Here is a 26,924-nt window from a genome sequence, read left to right as displayed (position 1 = left end):
CTGTAACGCTTTTATTTGACAGAAATTGTTTTACCAGAAACGGTGTGTGACATGGAGCATTGTCATGATGGAGAATGAAGTAAAGACACTCACAAAGGAGGACTTCCAGAAATACTTCACAAAGGGCCAAGAACGATGAGATAAGTGTGTTCGAAGTAGGGGAGTACTTTGGGGGGGATTAATGGCAATGTCTCTTACTGCTATATTTTTTTTAAATTTAAACATTCACCATCTTCACTGTGGTTTCAATCATACCTCATATATATCTATTTGATAACACAGAGATAGGTAGTGAAGAATTACAGGACAAAAATCTACAAAAAAAGAAAATTCTGACAGATGAATCTAACATTTAGGGCAACTTTTCTTTGAAGGGCCTGGGCCAATTCCAGAAAAGGCAGTTGAGAGTCTGAGAAATTGAATGGAGCTTTTGACAACTCCATAGAGTTGGAGAATAAAAACTGAAGTCCAGGTCCACCAAGGAAGGAAAACTCTAATAAAGCACCCATACTTTAAACTGAAAACTCAAAGGGCTACTTCCTGTAGATAAGGCTGAAACAGAAACAGTCTGGCCTTCAAAGGGACCAAAGACTGGCTTCAAACCATCTCAGTCCTCAAACCTGGATGAAACTGATCCAAGATTGTTTCTGTCCCTAGACACCTGCCAGAAGCAAATGTGAATCCTTTTTAGAGGAGGAGAACTGCCTAGCCCTCAAATCACTCCAAAAATGCTCCTATACAATATACATTCAGAAATTACCAGAGATTTGAGAAAAATAAGACAGTGATTAAAAACCAAGAGAAACAAAAGAAAACAGAAACAGACTCACAGGTAATAAATGGAGATACAGTGTCTAAGGTACTTATGTTGTCTGGAAAGAATGTAAAAAAAAACTAATTAACAATAGATTTTGAAAGGTCAGGAACTTATAAAGAAAAATTAGTAAATATAAAGATGATTAGAACCAGGTAATTTATAGGCTTGAGCTAACGGAAGCATACAGAATCCTAAACCCAACAAAGAGTGAATAATACATTCCTTTCAAGCATACAAGGGCACTTATATAAATTGGACATTGCTATGGACAATCAACAAAGACCAAAGAACAGATGTTGTTCAAAGCATGTTCTCTGCCAAAAATGTGATAAAATCGGAAATCTATAATGAATAGATAGTCCTCCTTTCCCCCAATAAGTATACAAAGTAAAAAAAAAAAAAAAAATCATTTCTAAATAATGTTTGTCAAAAGAGTAACTATAATTGTAAACATTTATATAATTAAATTAAAATATTTAAAAGTGAATGACAGGGATAGTAACTTGTCAAAACCAGGGGGGTGCAAGTCAAGCAGTACTTAAAAGGGAAAATTAAAGTCTTCAAAGCATATGGTTCAAAACTGAGAAAGACTGAAAATTAGGCATGCAACTGAAGTTGGAAAAAGAACCACATGGTAAAATCAAGAAAAGTAAAAAGATAATTATAAAGATAATAGAAACAAGTAAGATTTTAAGGAAAGTAATAGATAGCATCAAATCTGATTAAAGAAATTAATAGACAAATCTCATGCAGGATTGATAAAAGTAGGGAAGATATAAAATTAAAAATGAAAAAAGGGAATATAATTATTAACACAGTAGAAATTTTAAAATGTAAAATATGCCCTCAAATTTGAAAACTTAGAAAATGAATCTCTTTCTAGTACATTATATATCTTCAAAATTGACTCAAGATGAATGAAAACCTGAACATACACAGGAGCATTTAAGAACTAAGTAATCAAACCAAAATTGAGGGAGTTTTCGTCATTTTATCTGTCTTGCAAGAAATGTTAGAAGAAATTCTTCATGCTGTAACTTTTGTAAGTGCTTCTCTGTATCCTCCTCCCCTGCCTTTGCTTCAGGTCGCCCACCTCTTCTGACGGGGGCCAGCAGTCTATGGTGAGATGGTTGGCAAAGGATGGGAACCAGGTTCCACTGGTCAATGGAGACTTTTTTTAACATCTCCTTTATAGACCCAAAGTGACAGTGACTGTAATTACTGCCTACTTTGCTGACTATCAGGTCTCAGGACCACTGCCCTCTTGGAAGCTTGGTTCTAGACTTTTGAAAACTTAAACCAAAATGAAGATAAGGAAAAATCTTAGAGTTTTTTCAGATTAAAATAGGTAAGTTAACAGGAAAGGCACAGGCAAGGCTGGGAAATGAAGTGCCAGGTAGAAGATGAGGGAATACACCAAGGCTTCTCTACACGCTGGCACCGAGTTATCTTTTCAAAAGTGTAACACACAACCTTATTTGGGAACAAAAGCCAGAATCTGTAGGGTGGCAAGAAAAAGCTCAGGAGGCCACCAGTGTTGAGGGGCAGAAGTCATGTCCAGGGAAAATAAGTGACAGTGGTGAAGGCAAAAAGCAACTGAGAACAGACATCTGAAGGCATCATCACATCTGAAGGAACACTGAATTTATAAGTATGCTTCCAGCTCCTCTTAAAGTGAATTTAGGGTAAATTTTAAAAGAACACAGTTGTAACCTATTAATCCAGGCAATATGATTTTCAGCAGCAGATCTTTCTCAGATGCAGGAACTTCCCTCCTTTAACTTTGAAGAGGGGCTAAATTAAAATCAATGGATGAGATTCAATCTATATGATCAGATTTTTATGACCTTGACAAAACAAGGCTTTCATTTGATGTAGCTTAAAAGGCAGCACTACATTTTGCTTTCAGTCACACTCCAGGGGAAAAAAGAACAAAACAACTTTGCAAGTACTTCATTTAAGCTTGAAGAAAGGCATATAGCACTTCATCAGCTTATTTGAGTCTGGAACGCACAAAAATCAGTATGGACAGAGCAAAAGGTCAAATTACCACTGCTTAGTTCTGTTTTCCTTTTCTAATTAAAGAATCTAATTTGCTTCTTGAGCTTCCTTACTCAACCATAAGAAGCATTATCCTTGATAATACTCTAGTTATTTAGGCAATAGAGCCATTAGGAAACAGCCCCGGGTACCAGTTAAGAACGCAAACTCTGGACCCAGATGGCCAAATTCAAAGTACACTAAGCCACTTTGTGACTCAACATAACCTCTCTGTGTCTGTTTCCTCCTCTATAAAATGGTGATGATAAGAGGAATAAATGGATTATTATAAAGGTCTCACAACAGTACCTGGCATGGAGTTGGTGCTATTGAAGGGTATATCACCATTATGATTGTGATTTATGTGGCAGAGCACAGAAATTAAAAGCATGAATTCTGACATCTGTCTGTCAGTTTGGATGATACCTGCTCCTCCAACCAGCTTTGTGACCTGGGAAGGTTATTTAATCTTTCTAAACCCCATTTGAAACACTCCACTTGGCATCTGCAGCATAACTCCTCTCGCCTCGTTCTTTATTGCAGCTTCTTCTCAGACTCCTTTTCTGGCTCCTTCTGATCTTCCTGACCTTGAATGTGGAGTCAGGCCTTGGGCTGCTTTCCTATATATGCTCACTCCCTAATGTTCTTCTCAGGACTCAGAACTTTATAATGCACTTATATTATGATGACTCAATAAAGTTACAGGATACAAACTCACATACAAAAATCAATTGCATTTCTATATAACGAACAATCCAAAAAGGAAATTAATAAAACAATACCATTTACAATAGCATCAAAATGAACAAAATACTCAGAGAGAAATTGAACCAAGAAGGCAAAAGACTTGTACACTGAAAAATACAAAACAGTGTTGAAAGAAATTAAAGACACAAATAAATGGAAAGACACCTCATGCCTATGGATTGGAAAATTTAATATTATTCAAATGTCCACACTATGCAAAGTCATCTATAGATTCAATGCAATCCCTATCAAAATCCCAGTGACATTTTTTACAGAAATAGAAAAAAGCAACCCCAAAATTCATATGGAACCACAAAGGACTCTGAACAGCCAAAATAATATTGAGAAAAGTGAACAAAGCTGGTGAACTCACACTTCCTGATTTCAAAAATATATTACAAAGTTACAGTAATCAAAATAGTATGATACTGGCATAAACAACACAAAAACAAATAGACTAAATCCACACACATACAATCAATGGGTCTTCAACAAGAATGCCAAGAATACACAATGGGCAAAAGATAGTCTCTTTAACAAATGATGTTGGGAACTGGATAGCCACACACACACGCAAAGGAATGAAATTCCTGACATTGGTCTTAGAAACAATTTCTTGGATATGACACCAAAAGCACAGGCCACAAAAACAAAAATAGATATATAGGATTACATCAAACAAAAAAACTTCTGCACAACAAAGGAAACTATCAACAAAATGAAAAGGCAACCTACAGAATGGGAGAAAATGTTTGTAAATCATATATATAATAAGGGACTAATATCCAAAATACATAAAGAATTCATACAACTCAATATAAAAAAGTCCAATTTAAAAATGTGCAGAGGATCTGAACAGACATTTTTCCAAAGAAGACATACAGATGGCCAAACAAGTACATGAAAGGTGCTCAACATCACTAATCAAAAGGGAAATGCAATGAGATATCATCTCACACCTGTTAGAATTACTATTATTAAAAAGGCAAGAAACAACAAGTGTTGGCAAGAATGTGGAGAAAAGGGAACCCTGTGCACTACGGGTGGGAATGTAAATTGGTGCAGCTGCTATGGAAAGCAGTTGAAGGTTCCTCAAAAGTTAAAAATAGAACTACGACATGATCCAGCAATTCCACTTCTGGCTATTTATTTAAAAGAAACAAGAACACTAACTTGAAAAGATACATGCATCCTCATGTTCACTGCAGCATTATTTACAATAGCCAAGACATGGGAGCAACCTAAGTGTCCATTGATGGATGAATGAATAAAAAAGTTGTTTCACACACACACACACACACACACACACACACACACACACAATGGAATTATTATTCATCCATAAGAAAGAAGGGAATCCTGCCATTTGTGACAACATGGATGGACTGTGAAGGTATTATGCTGAATGAAATAAGTCAGAGAAAGCCAAATACCATATGATCTGACTTAAATGTGGAATATAAACAAAATCTAATTAATAAATAGAGAACAGATTGATGGTTGCCAGAGGTGGGTGGAAGGGGTGGGAGTGGCCGAATGGATGAAGGCAGTCAAAAGGTACAAACTTCCAGTTATAAAATAAATAACTCCTGGGGGTGTAACGTAGAGCATGGTGACTATTGCTAATAATGCTGTATTGTATATTTAAAAGTTGCTAAGAGAGATTTTAAAAATTCTCATCATAAGAAAAAACATTTATAACTGTGTGGTGATGGATGTTAACTAGCCTTATTGTGGTAATCATTTCACAATATATACAAATATTATATCATTATGTTGTACATCTGAAACTAATATAATATTATATGTCAACAAAAAAGATAAAAATATTTTCAAATAAAAGACAATCAGTCCCCCCACCAAAAAAATGTTAACTATTCATCCATATGCAAGAACAACTAGATATCCATACGCAAAGAAGTGAATCTTAACAAAGACCTTACACCTTTCACAAAAATTCACTCAAAATGGATCACAGACCTAAATGTAAAACACAAAACTATAAAACTCTTATAACATAGGAGAAAACCTAGATCACCTTGGGTATGGAGATGACTTTTTAGATATAACACCAAAGGATTGATCCATGAAAGAAATAACTGATAAGCTGGATTCATTAAAATTAAATACTTATACTCTGTAAAAGATAATGTCAAGAGAATGAGAAGACAAGCCACAGACTGGGAGAAAATATTTTCAAAAACACATATGATAAAGGGCTGTTATACAAAATATACAAAGAGCTCTTAAAACTCAACAATAAGAAAATGCACAACCCAATTAAAAAATGGTCCAAAGACTTAAACAGCTATCTCATCAAAGAAGATATACAGATGGCAAGTAAGCACATGAAAAGATTCTCCACATCATATGTTATAAGGGAAAGACAAATTAAAACTACAATGAGATACCACTGTACACTCATGAGAATGTCCAAAATCCAGAACACTGATAACATTAAACTCTGGTGAGAATGAGGAACAACAAGAACTCTCATTCAAGGCTGGTGGGAATGGAAAATGGTACAGTCACATTGGAAGACAGTTTGAAAGTTCCTTATAAAACTTACAAAAGGAATAGGAATACCAGAAGGAGAAGAAAGAGAGAAAGGAGCAGAAGAAATATCTGAAGTAATAACAGCTGAGAATTTTACAAAGTTAATGACAGATACGAAACCATAGATCCAGGAATCTCAGAGAAGAGCAAGCAGATAAATACCAGATAAACAACATGTAGAAATATAAAAATCCTTAATGTGTATGCAAATAACAATAGAACATCAGAATACATAGGCAAAAACTTATAGAACTACAAGGAGAAATAGACAAATCCACTATTACAGTTGAATATTTTAACACACTTCTATCAGTAACTGACATATCCAGCAGGTAAACAAGCAGAAAGAATATAGATGAAATGAACAGCACCATAAATTCACTGGATTTAATTGACATTTATAGGATACTTCATCCAACATCAGTATAATACACATTCTTCTCAAGCTCACACAGAACATTTGTCAAGACAAACCACATTCTGAGCCATAAAACACAACTTAATAAAGTTAAAAGAACAGAAGTGATAGAAAGGAGACTCTCAGACTACAATGGAATTTAAGAGCTCAATAACAGGAAGATATTTAGAAAATCTCAAAATATTCAGAGATTCAACAGCACACTATTAAATAACATGGGTCAAAGAAGAAATATAAAAAGAAATTTAAAAATATTTTGAACTGAATGAAAATGAAAATACAACTTATCAAAAATTGTGGGTTCCAGCAAAAGCAATGCTTACAGGGAAATTTGCAGTGTTGAATGCATATATTAGAAAAGAAGAAAGATCTACAATCAATATTATCTAAGCTTCCACCTTAGGAAACTAGGAAAAAAAGAACAAAGTAAGTCCAAAGTAAGCAGAAGAAAATAAATAATAAAATTTAGAGCAGAAATCAAATTGAAAATGGAAAAACAACAGAGAAAATCAACAAAACGTAAAGCTGGTTCTTTGGGATGAAAAAAACAACCAACAAAATGGATAATCCTCTAGCCAGAGGCATTAGTCGGCTCCAAGTGCCATAACAAAATACCAGAAACTGGATGACTTAAACAACAGAAATTTATTTTTCACAATTCTAGATGCAGGAAAGTCCAAGATCAAGGTGCTGGCTGATTTGGTTCTCAGTGAGACCTTCTTACTGTGTCTTCACATGGCAAAGAAACAGAGAGCTCTGGTGTCTCTTCCTTTTCTTATAAGGGCACCAGACCCACTGATATAGGATTAGGGCCTCAACCTTATGACCTTATTTAACCTTTATTACCTTCTCCCAGGCCCTGTCTGCAATCACATTTGGTGTTGGTGCTTCAACATATGAATTTGGGGGGACACAAATATTCGATCCATAACATCAGGCTAACCAAGAAAAAAAGAGAAGATACAAATATCAGACATGAATGCAAGACCATCAGTATCAATCCCATGGACCTTAAAAGGAAATTAATGGTATCCACGACTCTATACTCACAAATTTCATAACTTAGATGAAATGGGCCAATTTCTTAATGGACACAATCTATCAAATCTCACACAAAGAGAAATAGATAATATGAATAGAACTATAAAGAAATTGAATCAATAATTAATAATCTTCCAAAACAGAGAGCACCCATCCCAGATGTGTTTAGTGGTGAATTCTGCCAAACATTTAAGAAAAAAATTATACCTATTTTCTACGATCTCTTTCAGAGAACAGAAGCAGAGTAAATACTTCCTAACTCATTCTCTATGGCTAGCATTACCCTCACACCAAAACCAGATAAAGATATTATAAGGAAGGAAAACTACAGATCAGTATCTCTCATAAACATAAAGGCAAAATCCTTAACAAAATATTAGCAAACTAAATCCAACAATGTATATAAAAAAAATTATACACCATGACCAAGTGGATTTTATTCCAGGTATAGAAGACTGATTCAACATTTGAAAATCAATGAATGCAATCCATCACATCCACAAGCTAAAGAAGAAAAATCATATGATCATATCATTGGGGGCAAAAAGAACATATAACAAAAGTCAATACCCATTCATAATAAAAACTCTCAGCAAACTAGAAATAGAAAGGAACTTTGTCAATTTGATAAAGAACATCCAGAAAAACCTTACATCTAGCATTATACTTAATGAGGAAGGACTAGATGCTTTCTCTATAAGATCAGGAAAACAAAGCGATGATGTTAGCGCTCACCATTCCTATTCGACATTGTACTAGAAGCAAATGCAGTAAGACAAGAAAATTAAAGGCATGTAGATTGAGAAGAAAGAAATAAAACTGTCTTTATTCACAGATGACATGCTTGACTATGTTGAAAATCCCAAAGAATCGATAAAAAAAAACTCCTGGAACTAATAAGTGATTATATCAATGTTGCAGGATATAAGGTTAATATACAAAAGTTAACTATTTTCCTATATAGCAGGAATGAACAATTGGAATTTTAATTAAAAACACAATAACATCTATATCAGCACCAAAAACCCCCACAAAGTACTCAGAAATAAGTCTAACAATATATGTACAAGAACTACATGAAGAAAACTACAAAGTTGATGAAAGACATTAAAGCAAATCTAAATAAATGGAGAGATATACGATGTTCAAGCATAGAAAGACGCTACATTGTTAAGATATCAATTATTCTTAACTTGATCTCAATCAAAATCTAGCAAGTTATTTCTTTGGATATTGACAAACTGATTCTAAAGTTTATATGGAAAGGCAAAAACCCAGGGGAGCAAACACACTACTGAAGAACAAAGTCAGAAGATGGACACTGCATGACTTTCAGATTTACCATAAAGCTACTGTAATTAAGACAGTGTGATATTGGTGAAGGAACAGATAAATAAATAAGTGGAACAGAACAGAGAGCTCAAAAATAGACCTACACAAATATAGTCAACTGCTCTTTTATGAAGGAGCAAAGGTAATTCAATGGAAAGAGGACAGTTTTTTTCAACAGACAGTACTGGAACAAATAGATATCCATGTGAAAGAAAAATGAATCTAGACACTGACCTTATGCCTTTTATAAAAATGAACTCAAAATGGATCATAGATCTAAATGTAAAATGTCAAACTATAATACTGGGGGTGCCAAAAAAATGTACACATTTTAAGAGATGTTATCTATGTATTACTTTTCAAAAGAATTGAATTATGGTAGCAATGTGTAGTATGATGTTCGCTCAAAAGATGGCGTTAATCAAATGAATGCCAACGTCATTCACTGTATTACAATTTTAATACAGCTTTTTCCTTTCTTAAAATGTGTGTGTATATATATATATATATATATATATATATATATATTATTTTTTTTTTTTTTTTTTTTTTTTTTGGCACCCTCTATATTTCTAGAAGATAACATAGGAGGAAATCTAGATGACCTTGGATTTGGTAATACATTCTTAGATATAATACTGAAACGCACAATGAAAAAACAAAATGATAAGTTGGCCTTTATTAAAATCTAAAACTTCTGGGGCCCTCAAAAGTCATGTGCACACCGAGTGGCTCATCCTGGCAATACTGGTTAAGATGGTACTCGCTGCTGGGGCTGAGCACCCCAGGAGTGGCTAAAAAAACCCCAAACAAATGAACAAAAAACCCTTTTGCTCTGCAAAAGACACTGTTAAGAGAATAGAAAGACAAGCCACAGAATTGGAGAAAATACCTGCAAAACACATTATCACCCTGATAAAAGACTTGTATCCAAAATATACAAAGAACTCTTAAAACTCAACAATAAGAAAATAAACAACCTGATTAAAAAGTAGGCAAAGATCTAAACAGACACCTCACCAAAGAAGATATACAAATGGTAAGTAAGTATATGAAAAGATGCTCAACATCATGTCATTAGGGAATTGCAAATTAAAACAATAAGAGATATCCACATACCTATTAATGTGGCTAAAATAAGATAGCAGAGTAGCACAGCAGAAGTGTGCTGGGCCCATAAAATGGCTAAAATAGAAAAACTGACAATACCAAATGCTGACAAGGACATACAAAAAGAAACAAGAACACTCATTCATTGCTCATAGGAATCAAAAATAGTATAGCCACTTTGGAAGACAGTTTGGCAGTTTCTTACAAAGCTAAACTGTCTTACCATCTGATCCAGCAATTGTACTCCTTGGTATTTACCCAAAAGAGTTGAAAAGTTATGTCCACACAAAATGTCTATAGAAGCTTTATTCATAATTGCCAAAACATGAAAGCCACAAAGATGTCCTTCAGTAGGTGAATGGATAAACTGAGGTATATCTAGATAATGGAAGACTATTCAGCACTAAAATGAAATGAGCTATCAAGCCCTGAAAAGACAGGAAGGAATCTAAAATGCATATTGCTTAGTGAAATCTAAAAAGGCCACATACTAACATGATTCCAAGTATATGACATTCTGAAGAAGATAAAACTATAGAGACAATTAAAAAAAAAAAAAGATCAGTGGTTACCACGGGGTTGGGTTGGGGAAGAAAAGAGATGAGTAGATGGACCACAGGGGATTTTAGGCAGCAAAACTATTCTGTAAAGGTAGAGATATGACATCATGCATTTGTAAACAAAGCAAAACAAACAAACAAACATGTCTCAATACATGTTTCATTCACCAGAGAAATAATGTTTGCACGAGAAACTGCTTGTTGGTTAATGCAGATGTGCACATCTATTTTTCTAGGTCCCTGCCAGTCCACATGTTCTATCCTTGCTTATCTGGCATGCGGCCATGTGTGAAAACACACTTGATCAGACGATGAGGGTATAGGACAAGGGAAAGCACAGATTACCTTGGGTGCTGGACCACTCGTTTCCCCACCCTGTCAACATGCATTCCCAAGGGACCCTGGACACATCTGATTCAGACTGCTCTAGGTCACTATGGGTAGCGGCTTCTACCCATTTAATCCTTGCAAAGATACAATCCTTGATTCCAATTCTTCAGTTGTATTGTATTAATCTTCTATTGCTATATAACAAATTACCACAAATTTAGCATGTAACACAAATTTATCTCATAGTTCCCAAGAGTCAGAGGTCTGGGTGGGTTTATGGGATCTTCTGCTCAGAGTGTCACTAGGCTGAAATCAAGGTGTTGGTTAGGACGGCAATCTCATAAGGCTCAGAGTCCTCTTCCAAGTTCACTGACTGTTGGCAGAATTCAATTCCTTATGGCTGTAGGACTGAGGCCCTCAGCTCCTAGAGGCTGCACACCAGTTCTTGCCATGTGGCCTTCTCCACAAGATGGCAGTTTGCTTCTTTAAGGTGAACAGGAGAGTATTTCAGATGTTTTGAATCTCTCTACTTCAGTAAGGGCCCAATCCCTTTCAAAGGCTGATCTGTTTAGGTCAGGCCCACTCTGGATAATTCCTTTTTGATTAGCTCAAAGTCAACTTATTTGGGACTTTCATTATATCTGCAAAATCCTTCATCTCTGTCATATAACATAGCCTAATCATGGCAGGGAAACACATCAAACTCACAATCCTGCCTACACTCAAGGTGAAGGGATTATACAAATGTCGCCCAGGGGACAGGAATCTTGGGGTCATTTCAGATTTCTGCTTACCGCCTGGATAATTAATCCTGATGAAACTAACAATGTCAGATTAATTCTCCTAAATCACCATGTTATCTTTCTCTTAAAATAACTTTGAACAATTCTGTAAAACACAGGAAAAACTCTAAATTCATTAACTGGATATTCTAGGACGTTCTCATCCTTCCCCAGGCAACATTTTAAAACTTTACTCCAACTAGTCCTCCTCCATGAGCCGTCAGTCACACTCTGCTCTGCCCTCCCATGCCTTTCATATTTTCTGTATCTGCATTTCTTCCTGCACTCTTCCACCAGACCTAATTAGCCCCTTTCCTTTCTCTTTCTCATTAAAATCCTATTTAGCCCTCAAGATGCTGCATCTACACTTGTACAAAACCTTTTCTGACCCTTTGGACTCACACGAAGCTTATCTTTATTTGGGTTTGTCCTAAAGTACTGTGGTGTACTGCAAAAATGACCATAAACCCTTCATCCTTGTGTGTACATCCTTTTGCAATGCGACTTGGCCACTCATCTCATCAAGAAAGGCAATATTTTCCACCTCTTGACTCTGGGCTGGACCCTGTGACGTTTTTCAGCCAATGGGATGCTAGTAAACATGATGCAAGCAGATACCTAAAAAACATCTGTGCACTGGGGCTTGCCTTCTTGTTGTCTTGGTAACCCTGCTACCACTACCAGGTGACTGAGCCTGGACTTTTCCTCCAGATGATGAAGGACAAGTGGCCAAGTTATACCTGTGGCTCCAGTTGACACTGGACCAACCATTTGTCACATGAAAAATAATAAATGTCTGGTGTTTTAAGTCATGGAGCTTTGAACCAACATTAGCAGCAAACTATTTACTCTGTAAGGGTCCTTTTCAACATTTTTTATTTTTCATTTTTTTTACTCAGCTTAATTCTAATATGCTTTCTTGTGGGAAGAGTTAATTATAGCTTGCAATGAAGGATTACCTCATATGCATGAATCACAGCCTGGTTTTCAATATCTGGAAGTATGCATGGGAGTGGGTCATGAAGCTTCTCAAAAAGACTTGGCTTTTAAAGGTGGAAGCAAACCAAATGTCCACTGACAGATGACTGAATAAACAAAATGTGGCATATCCATACACTGGAATATGATCAAAAGGAATGGAACATGATCAAAAGTTCTGACACATGCTACAACATGGACAAACCTCAAAAATGTTATGTTAATTAAAATAAGGCTGGGAGATCCAAGATGGCAGAGTAGATAAACATTGCGTGTGCTTCCTTCCTTGAATACACTATAATTACAATTAAATTATAGAACAACCAACCTGGAGAACCATCTAAAGTCTGGCTGAAGAGAAGTTTTATAAGTAAGGATATAAAGAAGAAGCCACATCAAGATTGGCAGGAGGGGTGAAGAAGGGAAATGGACTGGCCCCAAACCTCCATGTGGCGGTTGAGAATAGGGAGGTTATCTTGGCCATAGAGGTTCCCCCCAGAGGGACGAAGGACCCCAGCCCCACACCAAGCTCCCCAGCCCAGAGTTCTGGTGCCGGGAAGAACCCCCACAACATCTGCTGTGAAAAACAATGGGGTGGGACAGAAGGCTGCGGGAAACCCAGACATCCTCTTAAACGGCCTGCGGCCCGCACATATACTTTCTCACTCCTAGGCACTCACCTTGGGCTCCAGTGGAAGGACTGGGGCGGGGGAGGGGGGATGTTGGAGGCATACAAGGGACAGACTGAAGTGTGTGGCCATGTGGCAAGGGCTAGAGGAGGAGATTCGCCGTTTTCTCTATGTGGGGTCCTCCTGTGCAGCTGGCAGGCGTGTGCCATCTTTCCTGTGTTGAGCCCTCTCCCTACACCCTTGGCCAAATCTGAATCTCAATTGGTCTGGTGAGCTCCACTGGGACCCTGCCCCACCCAACTCCACCAACACTGGGGGCATTTTCTTGGCAAGCAGCCAGCCCCACCCACAATGCACTCTTTCTTGGAAAACTATCAGAGTCCATTGGCCCCAGGTGGGTGGCAACTGGCCTTGGTGTGCTCGAGACTTTTGCTGAGTACCTCCAGGCTAAGCACTGGCATCAAACCAGATTTTACATTAACCTGGTGAGCGTACATCTTCCCACTCTAGTAATTCCCTGAGACCCTACCTCACCCAACTTGCACACTGCAGAAGACTTTATCAGTGGCTGAAACTTAAGGGAGCCGGCAGGTGGCAGCAGGCCTCAAGGTGTCCTGGTGGAGCTACCCCAGGCCCAGTACTGGTGGCAGCCACCCTCAGTTCGCAGCGTGGCCTCTTCCATGTGCCTCCAACTTTAGCACGGGCAGCGACCAACTGTGTATCACTTTCTAACTCCTACCAGGTAATCCCTGGCCAGTCACAGGCAGTGGCTGATCTGGGCCAGCACCAGAGCCCCTTCCAAGAGGTCCCAGAACCAACATACTTGGAGAACAAGAGAGCAAGCAAGGAATTGAAAACATATTTGAAGAAATAATGACTGAAAACTTTCATAACCTGGCAAAGGAAATAGACATACAAGCCCAGGAAGTGCAGAGACTCCCATATAAGGTGAACCCAAACAGTCCCAAGCCAGACACATCATAATTAAACTGCCAAAGGTTAAAGACAAAGAGAGAATCCTAACAGCAGCAAGACAAAGGTAACTAGTAACTTACAAGGGAGTACCCATAGGATTGTCAACTGATTTCTCAACAGAAATTTTGCAGAACACAAGGTGTTGGCACAAAATATTGAACGTAATGAAAAGCAAGGACCTACAAGCAAGATTATTCTCCTCAGCAAAGCTATCATTTAGAATCGAAGGACAGATAAAGAACTTCCCAGACAATAAAAAGCTAAAGGAGTTCATCATCACCATACCAGTATTATAAGGAATCTTATAAGACTTCTTTGAGACTGAAAAAAAAGATCAAAATTATAAATAATAAATTTAATATATTTATTTTATAATTTTATATATATATTATATATAAAGATATGTATATATATATATTATATACATTATATATATTATATATATTTATATATATTTATTATATTAATATAAATAATAAATTTAAATAAAAAATTATAAATAATAAAATGGCAATAGCTATATATCTATCAACAATGACTTTCAATGTAAATGGAATACATGCTCCAATCAAAAGACATAAGAGGGGTGAATGGATAAGAAAACAAACAAATATGCTGCCTGCAAGAGACTCATTTCAGATTGAAAGACATACACAGACTGAAAGTAAAGGGATGGAAAAAGTTATTTCATGAAAATGGAAACAAAAAAAAAAAAGGGGGGTAGCAATATTTATACCACACAAAACAGACTTTAAAACAAAGGCTATAAAAAGAGATAAAGAAGGACCCAGTAATCCCACTTCTGGGTATTTACTGAAGAAACCCAAAACGCTGCTTTGAGGGGACCTGTCCATATGTTCATTACAGCACTGTTTACAATGGCCAAGATGTGGAGGCAGCCTGGGTGTCCATCGATGGATGAATGGATATAAAGGAGGTAGTACACATATGCAATGGAGTATTACTCGACCATGGAAGGGAATGGGTTCTTGCCATCTGTGGCGGCACGGACAGACCTGGAGGGTACTGTGCTGAGTGGAGTATGTCAGACAGTGAAAGACAGACACAATGTGATTTCACGTATATATGGAATTTAAAGAACAAAATAAACAACAACAACAAAAACAGAAATAAACTTACAGATACAGAAAACATTTTGATGGTTGCCATATGGGAGGGGGTTTGGGAGTGTGGGTGAAAAAAGGGAAAGGGATTAAGGAGTACAAATTGGTTGTTAAAAAGTAGTTATGGGGATGTAGGGTATAGCATAAGGATTATGTCAATAATATTGTAATTACTATGTATGTCAGATGGGTACTAGATTTGTTGGGGTGATAGATGGAGGCGGTTGGGGGCAGGGTGGAAAAGACGAAGGAGTTAAATACAAATTGGTAATTACAAAATAGTCAGGGGGATGTAAAGTAAACCACAGGGAATACAGTCAATTATATGGTAGTAACTATGTACAGTGCCAGGTGGGTACTAGACGAGTCAGGGGGTCACTTGTTAAATCATATAAGTGTCTAACCTCTATGCTGTAAATCTGAAATTAATATAAAATAATACTGAATGTCAACTGTAATTGAAAAATTTAAAAAGGGGGGAAAAGGTGAAGGGGAATAAGAGGTCCACACTTCCAGGTATAAAACAAGTAAGTCGTGGGAATGTAATATACAGCATAGGGAACATAATCAATAATATTGTGATAGCGTAGTACGGTTGTCAGATGGTTCCTGGACTTATCACGGTTATCACTTCTTTAGGTATATAAATGCTGAATAATTATGGTGTACCCCTGAAACTAAAATAATATTGTATGTTAGCTATATTTTAATTAATCTTTTCTTAAAAAAGAAAATGATAATAAAAAAGAAACAAGCAAGACACAAAAGGACAAATATTGCATAACTGCCACCAGAATAGACAAATTCCTGGAGACAGAAAGTAGATCGGAGGTTACCAGGGACTGAGAGGAGAGCAGAGTGGAGGGTCTTGCCTAATGGTTGTGGAGTTTATATTTGGGTAATGAAAAATTTTTGAAAATAGTAGTGATGGTTGCACAATATTGTCAATGTAATTAATGTCACTAAATTGTACACTAAAAATGGCAAATTTTTGTTATATATATTTTAACACAATTTTAAAAATTAATAAGATATACCAAAACCTCTTGAATTGTACACTTCACATTGGTAAATTATATGGTATCTGAATTACATCTCAATAAAGCTATTAATTTTTTTTAACAAAACACACAACAAACCAAAACAATCTTTGGCTTCATTTTTCTCATCAGATGGAAACTATCCAGCCTACTGTACTTCTCTTTTCACCTTCACTGCCAGGAAGCTTAAGTTTTATGCTCAAGTGCAGCAACTTAGATGGCACACTGATGTGCTAAAACAAAACTGTTATCATCATTCTCATGAAATCGGAGGTTCCAGTTTCCAGTTCATTTCCTTCTATGTGTCGTACTTTGTCCCAGCTCTTCATCTTTGTTAACTAAAATTCACTCAAAGTAACTTCTCCAGGCCCCCAACAGACCCTAAAGTAAACTGAGATAATGGACCTTTGAGGACATAGTGTTACTCTGTAAACATGATGCCATAGCCTCAGATTAATTAATAATTAATCTTCAGAGCAAAAGAGAACAGCTCATGCTAAAGAAGAAATAAGACGACACCTCAAAAGCAGCGAGGACCTCACGATAGAAAATCAATAGGCTCAAATTTGATAATACAGACACAGAAAACAACCATTACTGGCTGGTCTTTCATTCTGGGGGTATTCTACTATAACAAACATTCAAAAGTTCCCCAAATGCCCACATTTGGGAAAACTGTATCCCAAAATTCCAAGGAGCTTGGCTTTAAGGTCATAGGAAAAAGCCATTCATATAGGAGAATGGGAAATAGAATATTCTTAATCCCACACACATACTCAATTATTTTCATCTCAGAAAAAGACTGAGTCTTGGATTAGTACAATAGTCCCAAAGTTAGCCTACATCCAATGCATTGCTATAAAAAGAAACCTGCAAATACAAATATCAAAATAGATGCATTCTACCTCTCGCCATAAAGTTTCTGATGATGTAGTATGTAATACCTGTACCTCTTTGTGAGAGAAGTATTATTACTAGAAAAATCCATTTGGCTTGCCTCTGCAATAAACGTAATTTTCCCCAAACAGAAACCATGTTGGTTCCTCTACTGTGGGGAGCCATGGTTTCTTGCAACCCTGAACCTTGCAGACTGGCTCCGTTTCTGCCCCCATAACATTGTCTCTGCCTTATCTGAGAGGCGCCTAACGGCTGCTGAGGAATGTGGTGAAAACGGCCAGTTCCCGGACACAGAAGACTAAGGGCTTTCTGGACAATTGGTAGGTTCTGTCTCCTTGAGATATTTACTTTTGTGAGTTTCAGTGACCTTGTATCTTCTATGTCAAAGTAAAGTTGAGGCTGGAAAGATTTACTTTCACTGAGATAATGCATATCTTCTTCGTTTAACTGCACGTACTCAAACTGTATATATTGGTTAGAGATAATAAACTCAGGGCTTCAGCATGACTGAAGACCGGCCGCATTAGCATTTGTGTGTGTCTTTTATTTCATTCCCACTCCCCCATTCAGGTACTGATCGACTCGTGGCGGCTGGCTCGTCACACTCTACCTACAGTGCAAGTATTTTGTACGTGGATGTGCTCTTAACAAATATTTCTTGAACATCAGTTCGGAGTCAATTAGACTATAAATTAAACTTTTCACCAAAAGTAGATAAATGAATGATAAGAAGCAATATATTAAAATGTACAATAGTGATTTAAAAGAGAACATATACCCTCATATACAAGAATGCCCACCTGGCTTTTCCCTGTTGCTGCGACAGTTGGAAAGAAACAGTGACTGCATCACAGTGTAACAAAGTTCCGGGGTTGGTGTGGGGTTATGGAAGCTGTGGGGTTAGTTAGGGAGGGTCTGCCCTACTGGTCTATGTGTCACTCCTATGGCCCGGGCCTTGGTTTTTTCATTTTTAAAAGGTGAGATCTACCTTAGGTTGTTTACTTAGATTCCTTCTACTCCTAAAAGAGATTTGATACTACAAGTGCTATTTTTTATTGCAGAATTGGTTTTCAACAGTTTCTGTTTTCTATACAATTTTACCTACTATCTCCAATCAATAGTAAAAAATCACATATGAGCTTTTATGAGTTGAATAGTATAAGTCCTCAAAATACATTAACACTGGTATTATTCCTATTTAACATTAAAGATTCCAATATCCTCATATTTACATTCAGAAAAGGAAAGCTGGTTTAGATATACCTTTAGAAGAACATATTAACTCATATTCAATTGTATGACAAAAATGACACTATGGCAAGGGATGTAAGGATTAAGCAAATTAATTAGATACAAAGTTTTTACTCTCTAAAGTTGAATTCCTAGTAAGTTTAACTGTTTTTCACCTGTGTTAGCAGAACTTAAAAACGATTTATTTTCTAAAACGATGAAGAGTAGGGGAAAATCTTATGAATTAACCAGGGATTGTTCGCATATAATTATAAACTGCCAATTAACATGATTTCAATAATATTCATATTTTTGAAGCTATTTCATTAAAAAAAAGGAAAAAGAAGAACGAAAGAAAGGAAGGAAGGAAGGAAGGAAGGAAGGAAGGAAGGAAGGAAGAAAGAAAGAAAGAAAGAAAGAAAGAAAGAAAGAAAGAAAGAAAGAAAGAAAGAAAGAAAAAAAGAAAATCAGACCTTACCTAAAAGACTACTTATGAGACTTAAGGAACTTACACATTCATGGCTGAGTGTTCAATAATACATTCTCAGTAGAATGGTCTCTAAAAATGTCTATAATTAAAAACAGAATAGTAAAAAAAAAACATCGAATGGCTTACTCTCTTGTTGGTGAGTTAGTGGAGGATTCCTTTTTTGATTCAGGAGAGCTTAGGATTTGCAAAATGCAATTATGTTTTCCAGTAGATGGGGCATCTCCTTCTTGCTCAGAGTGGATTAATTTTAAGGTCTCTATTCCATCTTCTCCCTCCATCTTGTCATTCGGATTTGGCTGTGGTTCTGGACTCTTTAAAATCAAATCATCTTCACTTACAGAAATCGTGAGGTCACTGCTGCTGCTCAAACTTTCCTCCTGTTCTTCCTGAATTTTTCTGAAGGGCTTCTGTGACTTCGAGTCCCTGTGAGGAAGATGATCTGTAAGAGGGGATATGAATACATTACTGGTCACTAACTTCAGGAAGAAGCAAGGTAAGACATTCCACCTCACATAGGGAATTACTTAGCAATTAAAAACTGTAGTAACAATGCACAACTCATTATAGTACTTAAAAACTCATTAAAAATATTTTTAAAATATGACAGTGGGTTTCAAAATCAGATAATTCGCTTGCAAAAACAGTTCCATGTACATATTTAGGAACTCATTAGAGCGGAATTTATTGGCAAAGACATGACTTTGTTTTTGACAAAGAGATTAAAATTGGAGACTATATTCTGTTCTTACATACAACCACTACCAACCAGAAAAACTAAATACCAACAAAAATCAGGAAACAATCTTAGCCTCTCACCCCACCTGAGAAACCTTCCCAAGCAGAATGCTTCTCTTGAGAACTCTTATTTTCAGATGCACAGTATTCTGAGAGTGATCTTGGAGAGATGGGAGGTCTGGCTCTTTCTTCCTTGACTTCAATATATTCCCGTGTCAGTATTTCTCCCTCTGATCTGCTGGAACTGTCACACTTTAAATTAGTGGTTCTGTTCTCTGGACTTAATCTTTCCTGCAACAGGGAATGGAGTTCAGTAGACTTTTTGCCGTCAGATAAATTACTCTTGCCATGACATGTGTTGCTTCCTATCTCCAAGCAATGAGTTTGTTCCTCCTCAGACAATGCGCTGGCTGTGACTGGCATTTTCTCACCAATCTGAAGAGATGTCTTTCCATCTATTTTGTGAGACTTATTTAAGCACTGCGTGTCACTATTAGTTTGTACTACATAGCTGTCTGTCACATTACTGCTTGGGGCTGTCTGTTGGTGTGAATGTGGGTCAGAAATTGAAAAGTTCTTTGTGGGTTGGGGAGATTTCTGCTCTGTACTGAAATCTCCAATGTTTGAGACGACTGACATTTGGCGGCCCGTAAAGATTGTTGCTGGTTGATATAATCCTCTTGACACAGCTGTCCCCAAGTTAATTCCTGCCTGCACTGCAACCTGCAGCACCAAAAGAGATGTGAGTCAAACATAGTGCACATGAACAATTAGGGTGTTTAAGTTGTTCTCAGAAATGAAATGAGGTAAAGGAAGCATGACCAATGCAATCAACACCTACCATGTTTTATAAATCTCATGGCTTCCTACAAAATGAATGAGCAAAAATCAGTACAATCCATACTACTTAATTTTAATAACAATATGGGTTCACAAAGCAAATATTGTCAAGGAACTATGGAACCGATATTTTTCAAAAAGAGATGCATACATTGCATAACAATGTGAATGTACTTAATGTCACTGAATTATACACTTAAACATAGTTAAAATAATAAATTTTATGTTACACATATTTAACCACAGTTTTTTTAAAAAGCTATTAATTGTAACCACTTTCCACAGAGAAGCTCAGACTTGATGGAGCTAGGCAGGTACTTGATTAAAAAAAAAAGAGAGATGGAAGTACATAAAGGACTACTGAAGGTTTCAAAACTCTATTTCTATTATTATGTATAATATAAAAAACTTCCAATAATCACACTCAGGACTGCATTAAAATATACTGCATATGTGTAAAATAATCATAATTTCTAGTCAAACTGCAAATAACAGTTTTCCTGAACAACTTCAAGTATTTTTAAAGATATTTGAAGCAATTTAAATTTACTGGCATATCTATGGGGAGAAGAGCATTGTCTCTTCATTAAAAAGTGAGAGGCGTAGGAAAAGAGGGGAGAAGGAAGAGAAACAAGCAATTGATTCAGTGGCTTGAGCAAGGACACGCAGTGGGAAGCAGTACTGAAAGAAACAATCATGGAGCTTCAGGAAGTTAAGTGATTTTCTTCCAAATGGACCAAAGCATTTCCACATACAATATAGCAAGTAGTTCACAAAGCCCCACAGAGTTGATGGGGAAATGTATTTGTACCCTTTCTCTGCAGAGAGAAAAACTGAGGCCCAAATGTTAAGAGAGAAAATGTCATACACATAGCTGAAACAGAATCCTGGTCTTACTTCTCTTCAAATATATACTGTCTCTTCTATTTGCCAAAATAAAAGAAACAAATTTGAAGTTAAAAGCAAATGAACTGGGATATGTCAGAGAAATGGTGAAATAAGGACCTTTCAAAATTTTCTGCTTCATAAAAGAAATAATAACACTGGAAAATATCTTTAGAATAACTTTTCAGAACTCCAAATTATCCAAAGGCTTGCAGCTATCTGGGGAGCATTTATTTAAGAAAGATTACTGAATCTGGTAAGAACAGTGTACTTTATGGTGTTTTAACTTGCCTTATTCCCATTTCCCCATTCTCAAATTTGCAGTAACCTTGAAAACTAATAGCCTGTAATCACAGCTTGTAAAACAGCAGCCTAACAGACACTGAAAGGAGTAGAGAAGGGATGGGACTCCTTCAAAAATCCCCATTCTCAGAGAGAACTGTCATTATTTGAACTGTCTGGTGGTTCCCTGGAAGACAGCACTTACCAGACTGTCTTTATTTGACCTGACTTGGAGCTGACACATTGCAACTGCCTTTTCTCTGGAGGCAGTTGTTGAAAATTAATCAGAGGCAAGTTTTTAACATTGAGGCTTCCTAAAGCAATGGAGAGCAGTTGGGCAAACAATAGGCTAACTGAAAAAATTTACAAGGAAAAGCTTGTGAATGAGATATTCACAAGGGGCTTTCAAAAGCTCCAACATATTCCTGGAAATGTAGATGACCACCCACATGCCAAGGGCTATGGGCATGCTCAGGACAAGTCCTGAGAAGGGCCTAAACTCTCACTTTAGGCTTACCTTGAGGTTCTACACAAGCACAAAATAAAGACTAAGGTGAAGTTATTAATATAAACTGCCTGGATTGATTGTTGAAGATGTGCCCAACACACACCCAGAGCCCCTTGCCAAAAACTGTGAGACTTAATGGTTTCATGTATTTAAAAAAAAGCTCTGTGTAATCATTATCTGGTCACTGAGCTAACCGAATAGAAACTTCAGAGATCATACATGACAATGAATACCGACTTTACATAATAAGTTCAGAAAGTGACTAAATGAACAAACAGCAAAAACAAATTCTAGTAAGGGGAGAATCTGATGTGCAGAGTAGTCATATTTTATTAATTAAAATGTCCAAACTTCAACAAAAAATGATGAGATATTAAAAGAAACTAGAAGGGGTGGCCGGATGGCTCAGTTGGTTAGAGTGCAAGCTCTGAACAACAAGGTTGCCAGTTCGATTCCCACATGGGCCAGTGAGTTGCGCGCTCCACAACTAGATTGAATGAGCTGCCACTGAGCCCCTGGAAGGGCGGCCGGATGGCTCAGTTGGTTAGAGCTTGAGCTCTTAACAACAAGGCTGCCAGTTCAATTCCTGCATGGGATGGTGGGCTGCACCCTCTGTAACTATGATTGAAAATGGCGACTGGACTTGGAGCTGAGCTGTGCCCTCCACAACTAGATTGAAGGACAACAATTTGGAGCTGATGGGCCCTGGAGAAACATATTGGTCCCCAATATTCCCCAATTAAAAAAAAAAAAGAAAGAAAAAAAACACACAAGAAAGTATGGTCCATACACCGGGGGGGGGGGGGAGCAGTCAATAGAAACTATTCCTGAGGAAGCCCAGATGTTGGACTTACTAGACAAAGGTTTTAAATTAGCAATTTTAAAAGTGTTCAAGGAACTAAAAGAAATCATGTCTAAATAACTAAAGGAAAATATGAGGACAATGTCTAAGCAGAGACTATCAATAAAGAGAAAGAAATTATTTGTTAAAAAAGAACCAAATAGAAGTTCTGCAGTTGAAAAGTACAATCATCAGAATGAAAAATTTACTACAGGGGCTCAACAGCAAATATGAACAGGCAGAAAAAAGAATCAACAGACCTGAATATAGTTCAATTGAGATTATCCAGATTGAGGAAAAGAAAGGAAAAAGAATGGAGAACATTGAACAGAGCCTCAGAGACCTGTGGAACATCATCAAGCATATCAACCTATGAATAATGAAAGTCTCAAAAGGAGAAGAGAAAGAAAAAGGCACAGGGCCGGCCCTGTGGCTCAGGCGGTTGGAACTCCATGCTCCTAACTCCGAAGGCTGCCAGTTTGATTCCCACATGGGCCAGTGGGCTCTCAACCACAAGGTTGCCAGTTCAATTCCTCAAGTCCCGCAAGGGATGGTGGGCAGCGCCCCCTGAAACTAAAGATTGAACATGGAACCTTGAGCGGAGCTGCTGCTGAGCTCCCGGATGGCTCAGTTGGTTGGAGGCGTCCTCTCAACCACAAGGTTGCTGGTTCGACTCCCGCAAGGGATGGTGGGCTGCGCCCCCTGCAACTAGCAATGGCAACTGGACCTGGAGCTGAGCTGTGCCCTCCACAACTAAGACTGAAAGGAAAACAACTTGAAGCTGAACAGCACCCTCCACAACTAAGATCGAAAGGACAACAACTTGACTTGAAAAAAACAAAACAAAAACGTCCTGGAAGTACACACTGTTCCTCAATAAAGACCTGTTCCTCTTCCCCAATAAAATCTTAAAAAAAAGAGAAAAAAAAAGGCACAGAAAAAATTTTGAAGAAATAATGGTGCAAACTTCTCAAATTTGATAAAAAGCATTATTCTACACATCCAAGGAGCTCAGTAAAGTCTAAGTATAATAAACTCAAAGAGATCCTCACGTAGACATATCATAATCAAACTATTGGAAGCCAAAAAAAAAAAGGGAGTCTTGAAAGCAAAAATAGAGAAGTTACTCCTCACATACAAGGCATTCTTAAAAAGATTAACTGATGATTTCTCATTAGAAACCATGGAAGACAGGAGGCAGTAGTATAACATAATCAGTGCTAAAAGAAAATGACTGTCAATAAGAAATTCTATATCCACCAAAGCTTTCCTCCAAAAGTGAAGGAGAAATTAAGGCATTCTTCACTAAACAGAGAAAATTTGTTACTACCATACCTGTCCTACAAGAAATACTACAGGAAGTCCTTAAGGCTGAAATGAGAGGAGACTACACAATAGTTCAAATCCACATTAAGAAATAAATAGCACTAATAACAGTAACTACATTGGTAAATATAAAAGATAGCATAAATATATTTTTATTTGTAACTTTTTCTCCTATATAATTTAAAAGATAATTGCATTGAACAATAATTATAAATCTATGTTGATGAACAGCATGTAAGATAATAAACATACAGTTTGTATTACAATAATATCACAAAGGAATGGAGTTATATAAGAGCAAAGTTTTTACGTGCTATTGAAATCAAGTTGGTATTAATCCAAACTAGATTCTTATAAACTAAAACATTAATTATGACACCAGGGTATCTACAGTAAAAGAATGACAGGAAATTAAAATTGTACACTAGAAAATATATATTTAATGCAAAAGAAGGCAGTATAGAGGATTACAGAAACAAAAAGTATATAATATATAGAGAACAAAGAACAAAATGGCAGATGCAAATCCTACCTTTCCTGCAATTATATTAAATTTAAATGGACTAAATACTACAATTAAAGTTAGACACTCGCAGAATAGATTTAAAAAAACATGATCTAACTGCTGTCTAACGAGACTATTTTAGATTCAAAGACACAAGTTGATTGAAAGCACAGGGAAGGGAAAGGACATATGAACACATTCTCATGGAAAAAAATATATACTACGCAAAAAATAACCAAAAGAAAGCTGGAGACGCTATGCTAACATCAGACAGGATAGACTTTAAGACACAAAATTGTTACTACAGACAAAAGACATTTTATAATGATAAAAGGGTTTATAATGAAAAAAGTGAAAAAGATATAACGATTAGAAGCATATATGTATATTTAACAACAAAGTCCTAAAATACATGAAGCAAAAGCTGAGAGAACTGAAAGGAGAAACAGACAATTTGAAATAATAGCTGAAGACTTCAATACTCCACATTCAACAATGTGTAAAACAACTAGACAGTAGATCAATAAGGAAACAGAGGACTTGAACAACTATAAACTAACTAGACCTAAAATTGGGTGTCAGAAGTAAGGTAGTATTGTCACAGAATATTGAGAGTAGGGGAGACACACAAGAGGAGTATGGTTTTTTTTCTTTACAGATACACATGACCTAACAGACATACAGAAGACTCCACCCACCAACAGCAGAATACACAGACTACATATTCTTCTCAAGTGCACATGGCACATTCTGCAGTATAACCTGTATGTTAAGGCCATAAATCAAGTCTCAATAAATGAAAAGGAATTGAAAGAATGTTCTATGATGTCAATGGAATGAAATTAGAAATCAACAAAAGAAGGAAATTCAGCAGATTCACAAATATGCAGAAATTAAACAACAGACTCCTAAATAACTAATGGGTCAAAGAAGAAATCACAAGAGAAATTAGAAAATAGTTTGAGATGAATGAAAAGGAAAACACACATACTAGAACCTATGAGTAACAACACTTAGAGGGAAATTCATACTTGTGAAAGCTTATATCAACAAAGAAGAAAGAACTCAAATCAATAGCCTAAACTTCCATGCTAAGAAGTTAGAAAAAGAAAAGCCAATTAAATCCAAAGCAAGCAGAAGGAAAGAGATAGCCCTCCCTCACTATTTGTGGGCAGTTGGTTCCAGGACCCACTGAGGATATTAAAATGTGCAGATGTTCAAGTCCGTTATATAAAATGGTGTAGAACAATGCACACACTTGGCCCTCTATATCTGCAGATTCCCAATCGTGGACTGAAAATACTGTTTTCAATCCACAGTTAGTTGAATCCTCAGATGTGAAACCTGTGGATATGCAGGGCTTACTGTAATAAAGATTAAAGCAGAAACAAATGAGTTAGAGAACAGAAAAGCAATAGAGACAATCAACAAAACCAAAAGTTGGTTCTTTTAAAAGGTCAACAGATTAACATACCTTTTAGCTAGACTGACAAAGAAAAAAAGAGAAAAGACTTAAGATACTAAAATCAGAACTGAAAGTGTTACTCTGTTACCATCCTTACAAATATAAAAAAAGGTTACATGGGAATATTCTGAATAACTGTATGCCAACAAATTAGATAACCTAGATAAATTGGACAAATTCTTACATGGACACACAACAACCAAAACTGACTCAAGAACAAATAGAAAAGATCTATAATATGTTAAGCAATTGAATTAGTAAAACAAACAAACAAACAAAAAACAAACAAACAAAAACTTCATGCAAAGAAAAGTCCAGGACCAGAAGGCTTCATTGGTGAATTCTATCAGATATTTAAAAATTAACACCAATCTTTCATAAACTCTTCCAAAAATAGGCAAGGAAGAAATAGTTCTCAACTCATTCTATAAGGCTAGTCTC

At 36.6% G+C, this 26,924-nt stretch overlaps 1 protein-coding gene across 16 annotated transcripts in view; it reads right to left on the bottom strand.

The window, feature by feature from the left end:
• Window positions 1-26,924, bottom strand: part of KIZ (kizuna centrosomal protein) — a 164,519-nt gene that overhangs the window by 96,243 nt on the left and 41,352 nt on the right. For all 16 annotated transcript variants that reach the window (XM_074317316.1, XM_074317322.1, XM_074317317.1 and 13 more), the window contains 2 exons: window positions 19,918-20,554; window positions 19,223-19,535 (listed from right to left, as the gene is read on the bottom strand). In XM_074317316.1, coding sequence (XP_074173417.1) covers window positions 19,223-19,535; window positions 19,918-20,554 — 950 coding nt within the window. The remainder of the gene's footprint in view (window positions 1-19,222; window positions 19,536-19,917; window positions 20,555-26,924) is intronic.

Source organism: Rhinolophus sinicus, linkage group LG13 (genome assembly GCF_036562045.2).
Source record: "Rhinolophus sinicus isolate RSC01 linkage group LG13, ASM3656204v1, whole genome shotgun sequence".
Classification (NCBI taxonomy): Eukaryota; Metazoa; Chordata; class Mammalia; order Chiroptera; family Rhinolophidae; genus Rhinolophus; species Rhinolophus sinicus.
Note: the sequence above shows the minus strand (reverse complement) of the source record. Positions and strands in the feature narration are given on the sequence as shown.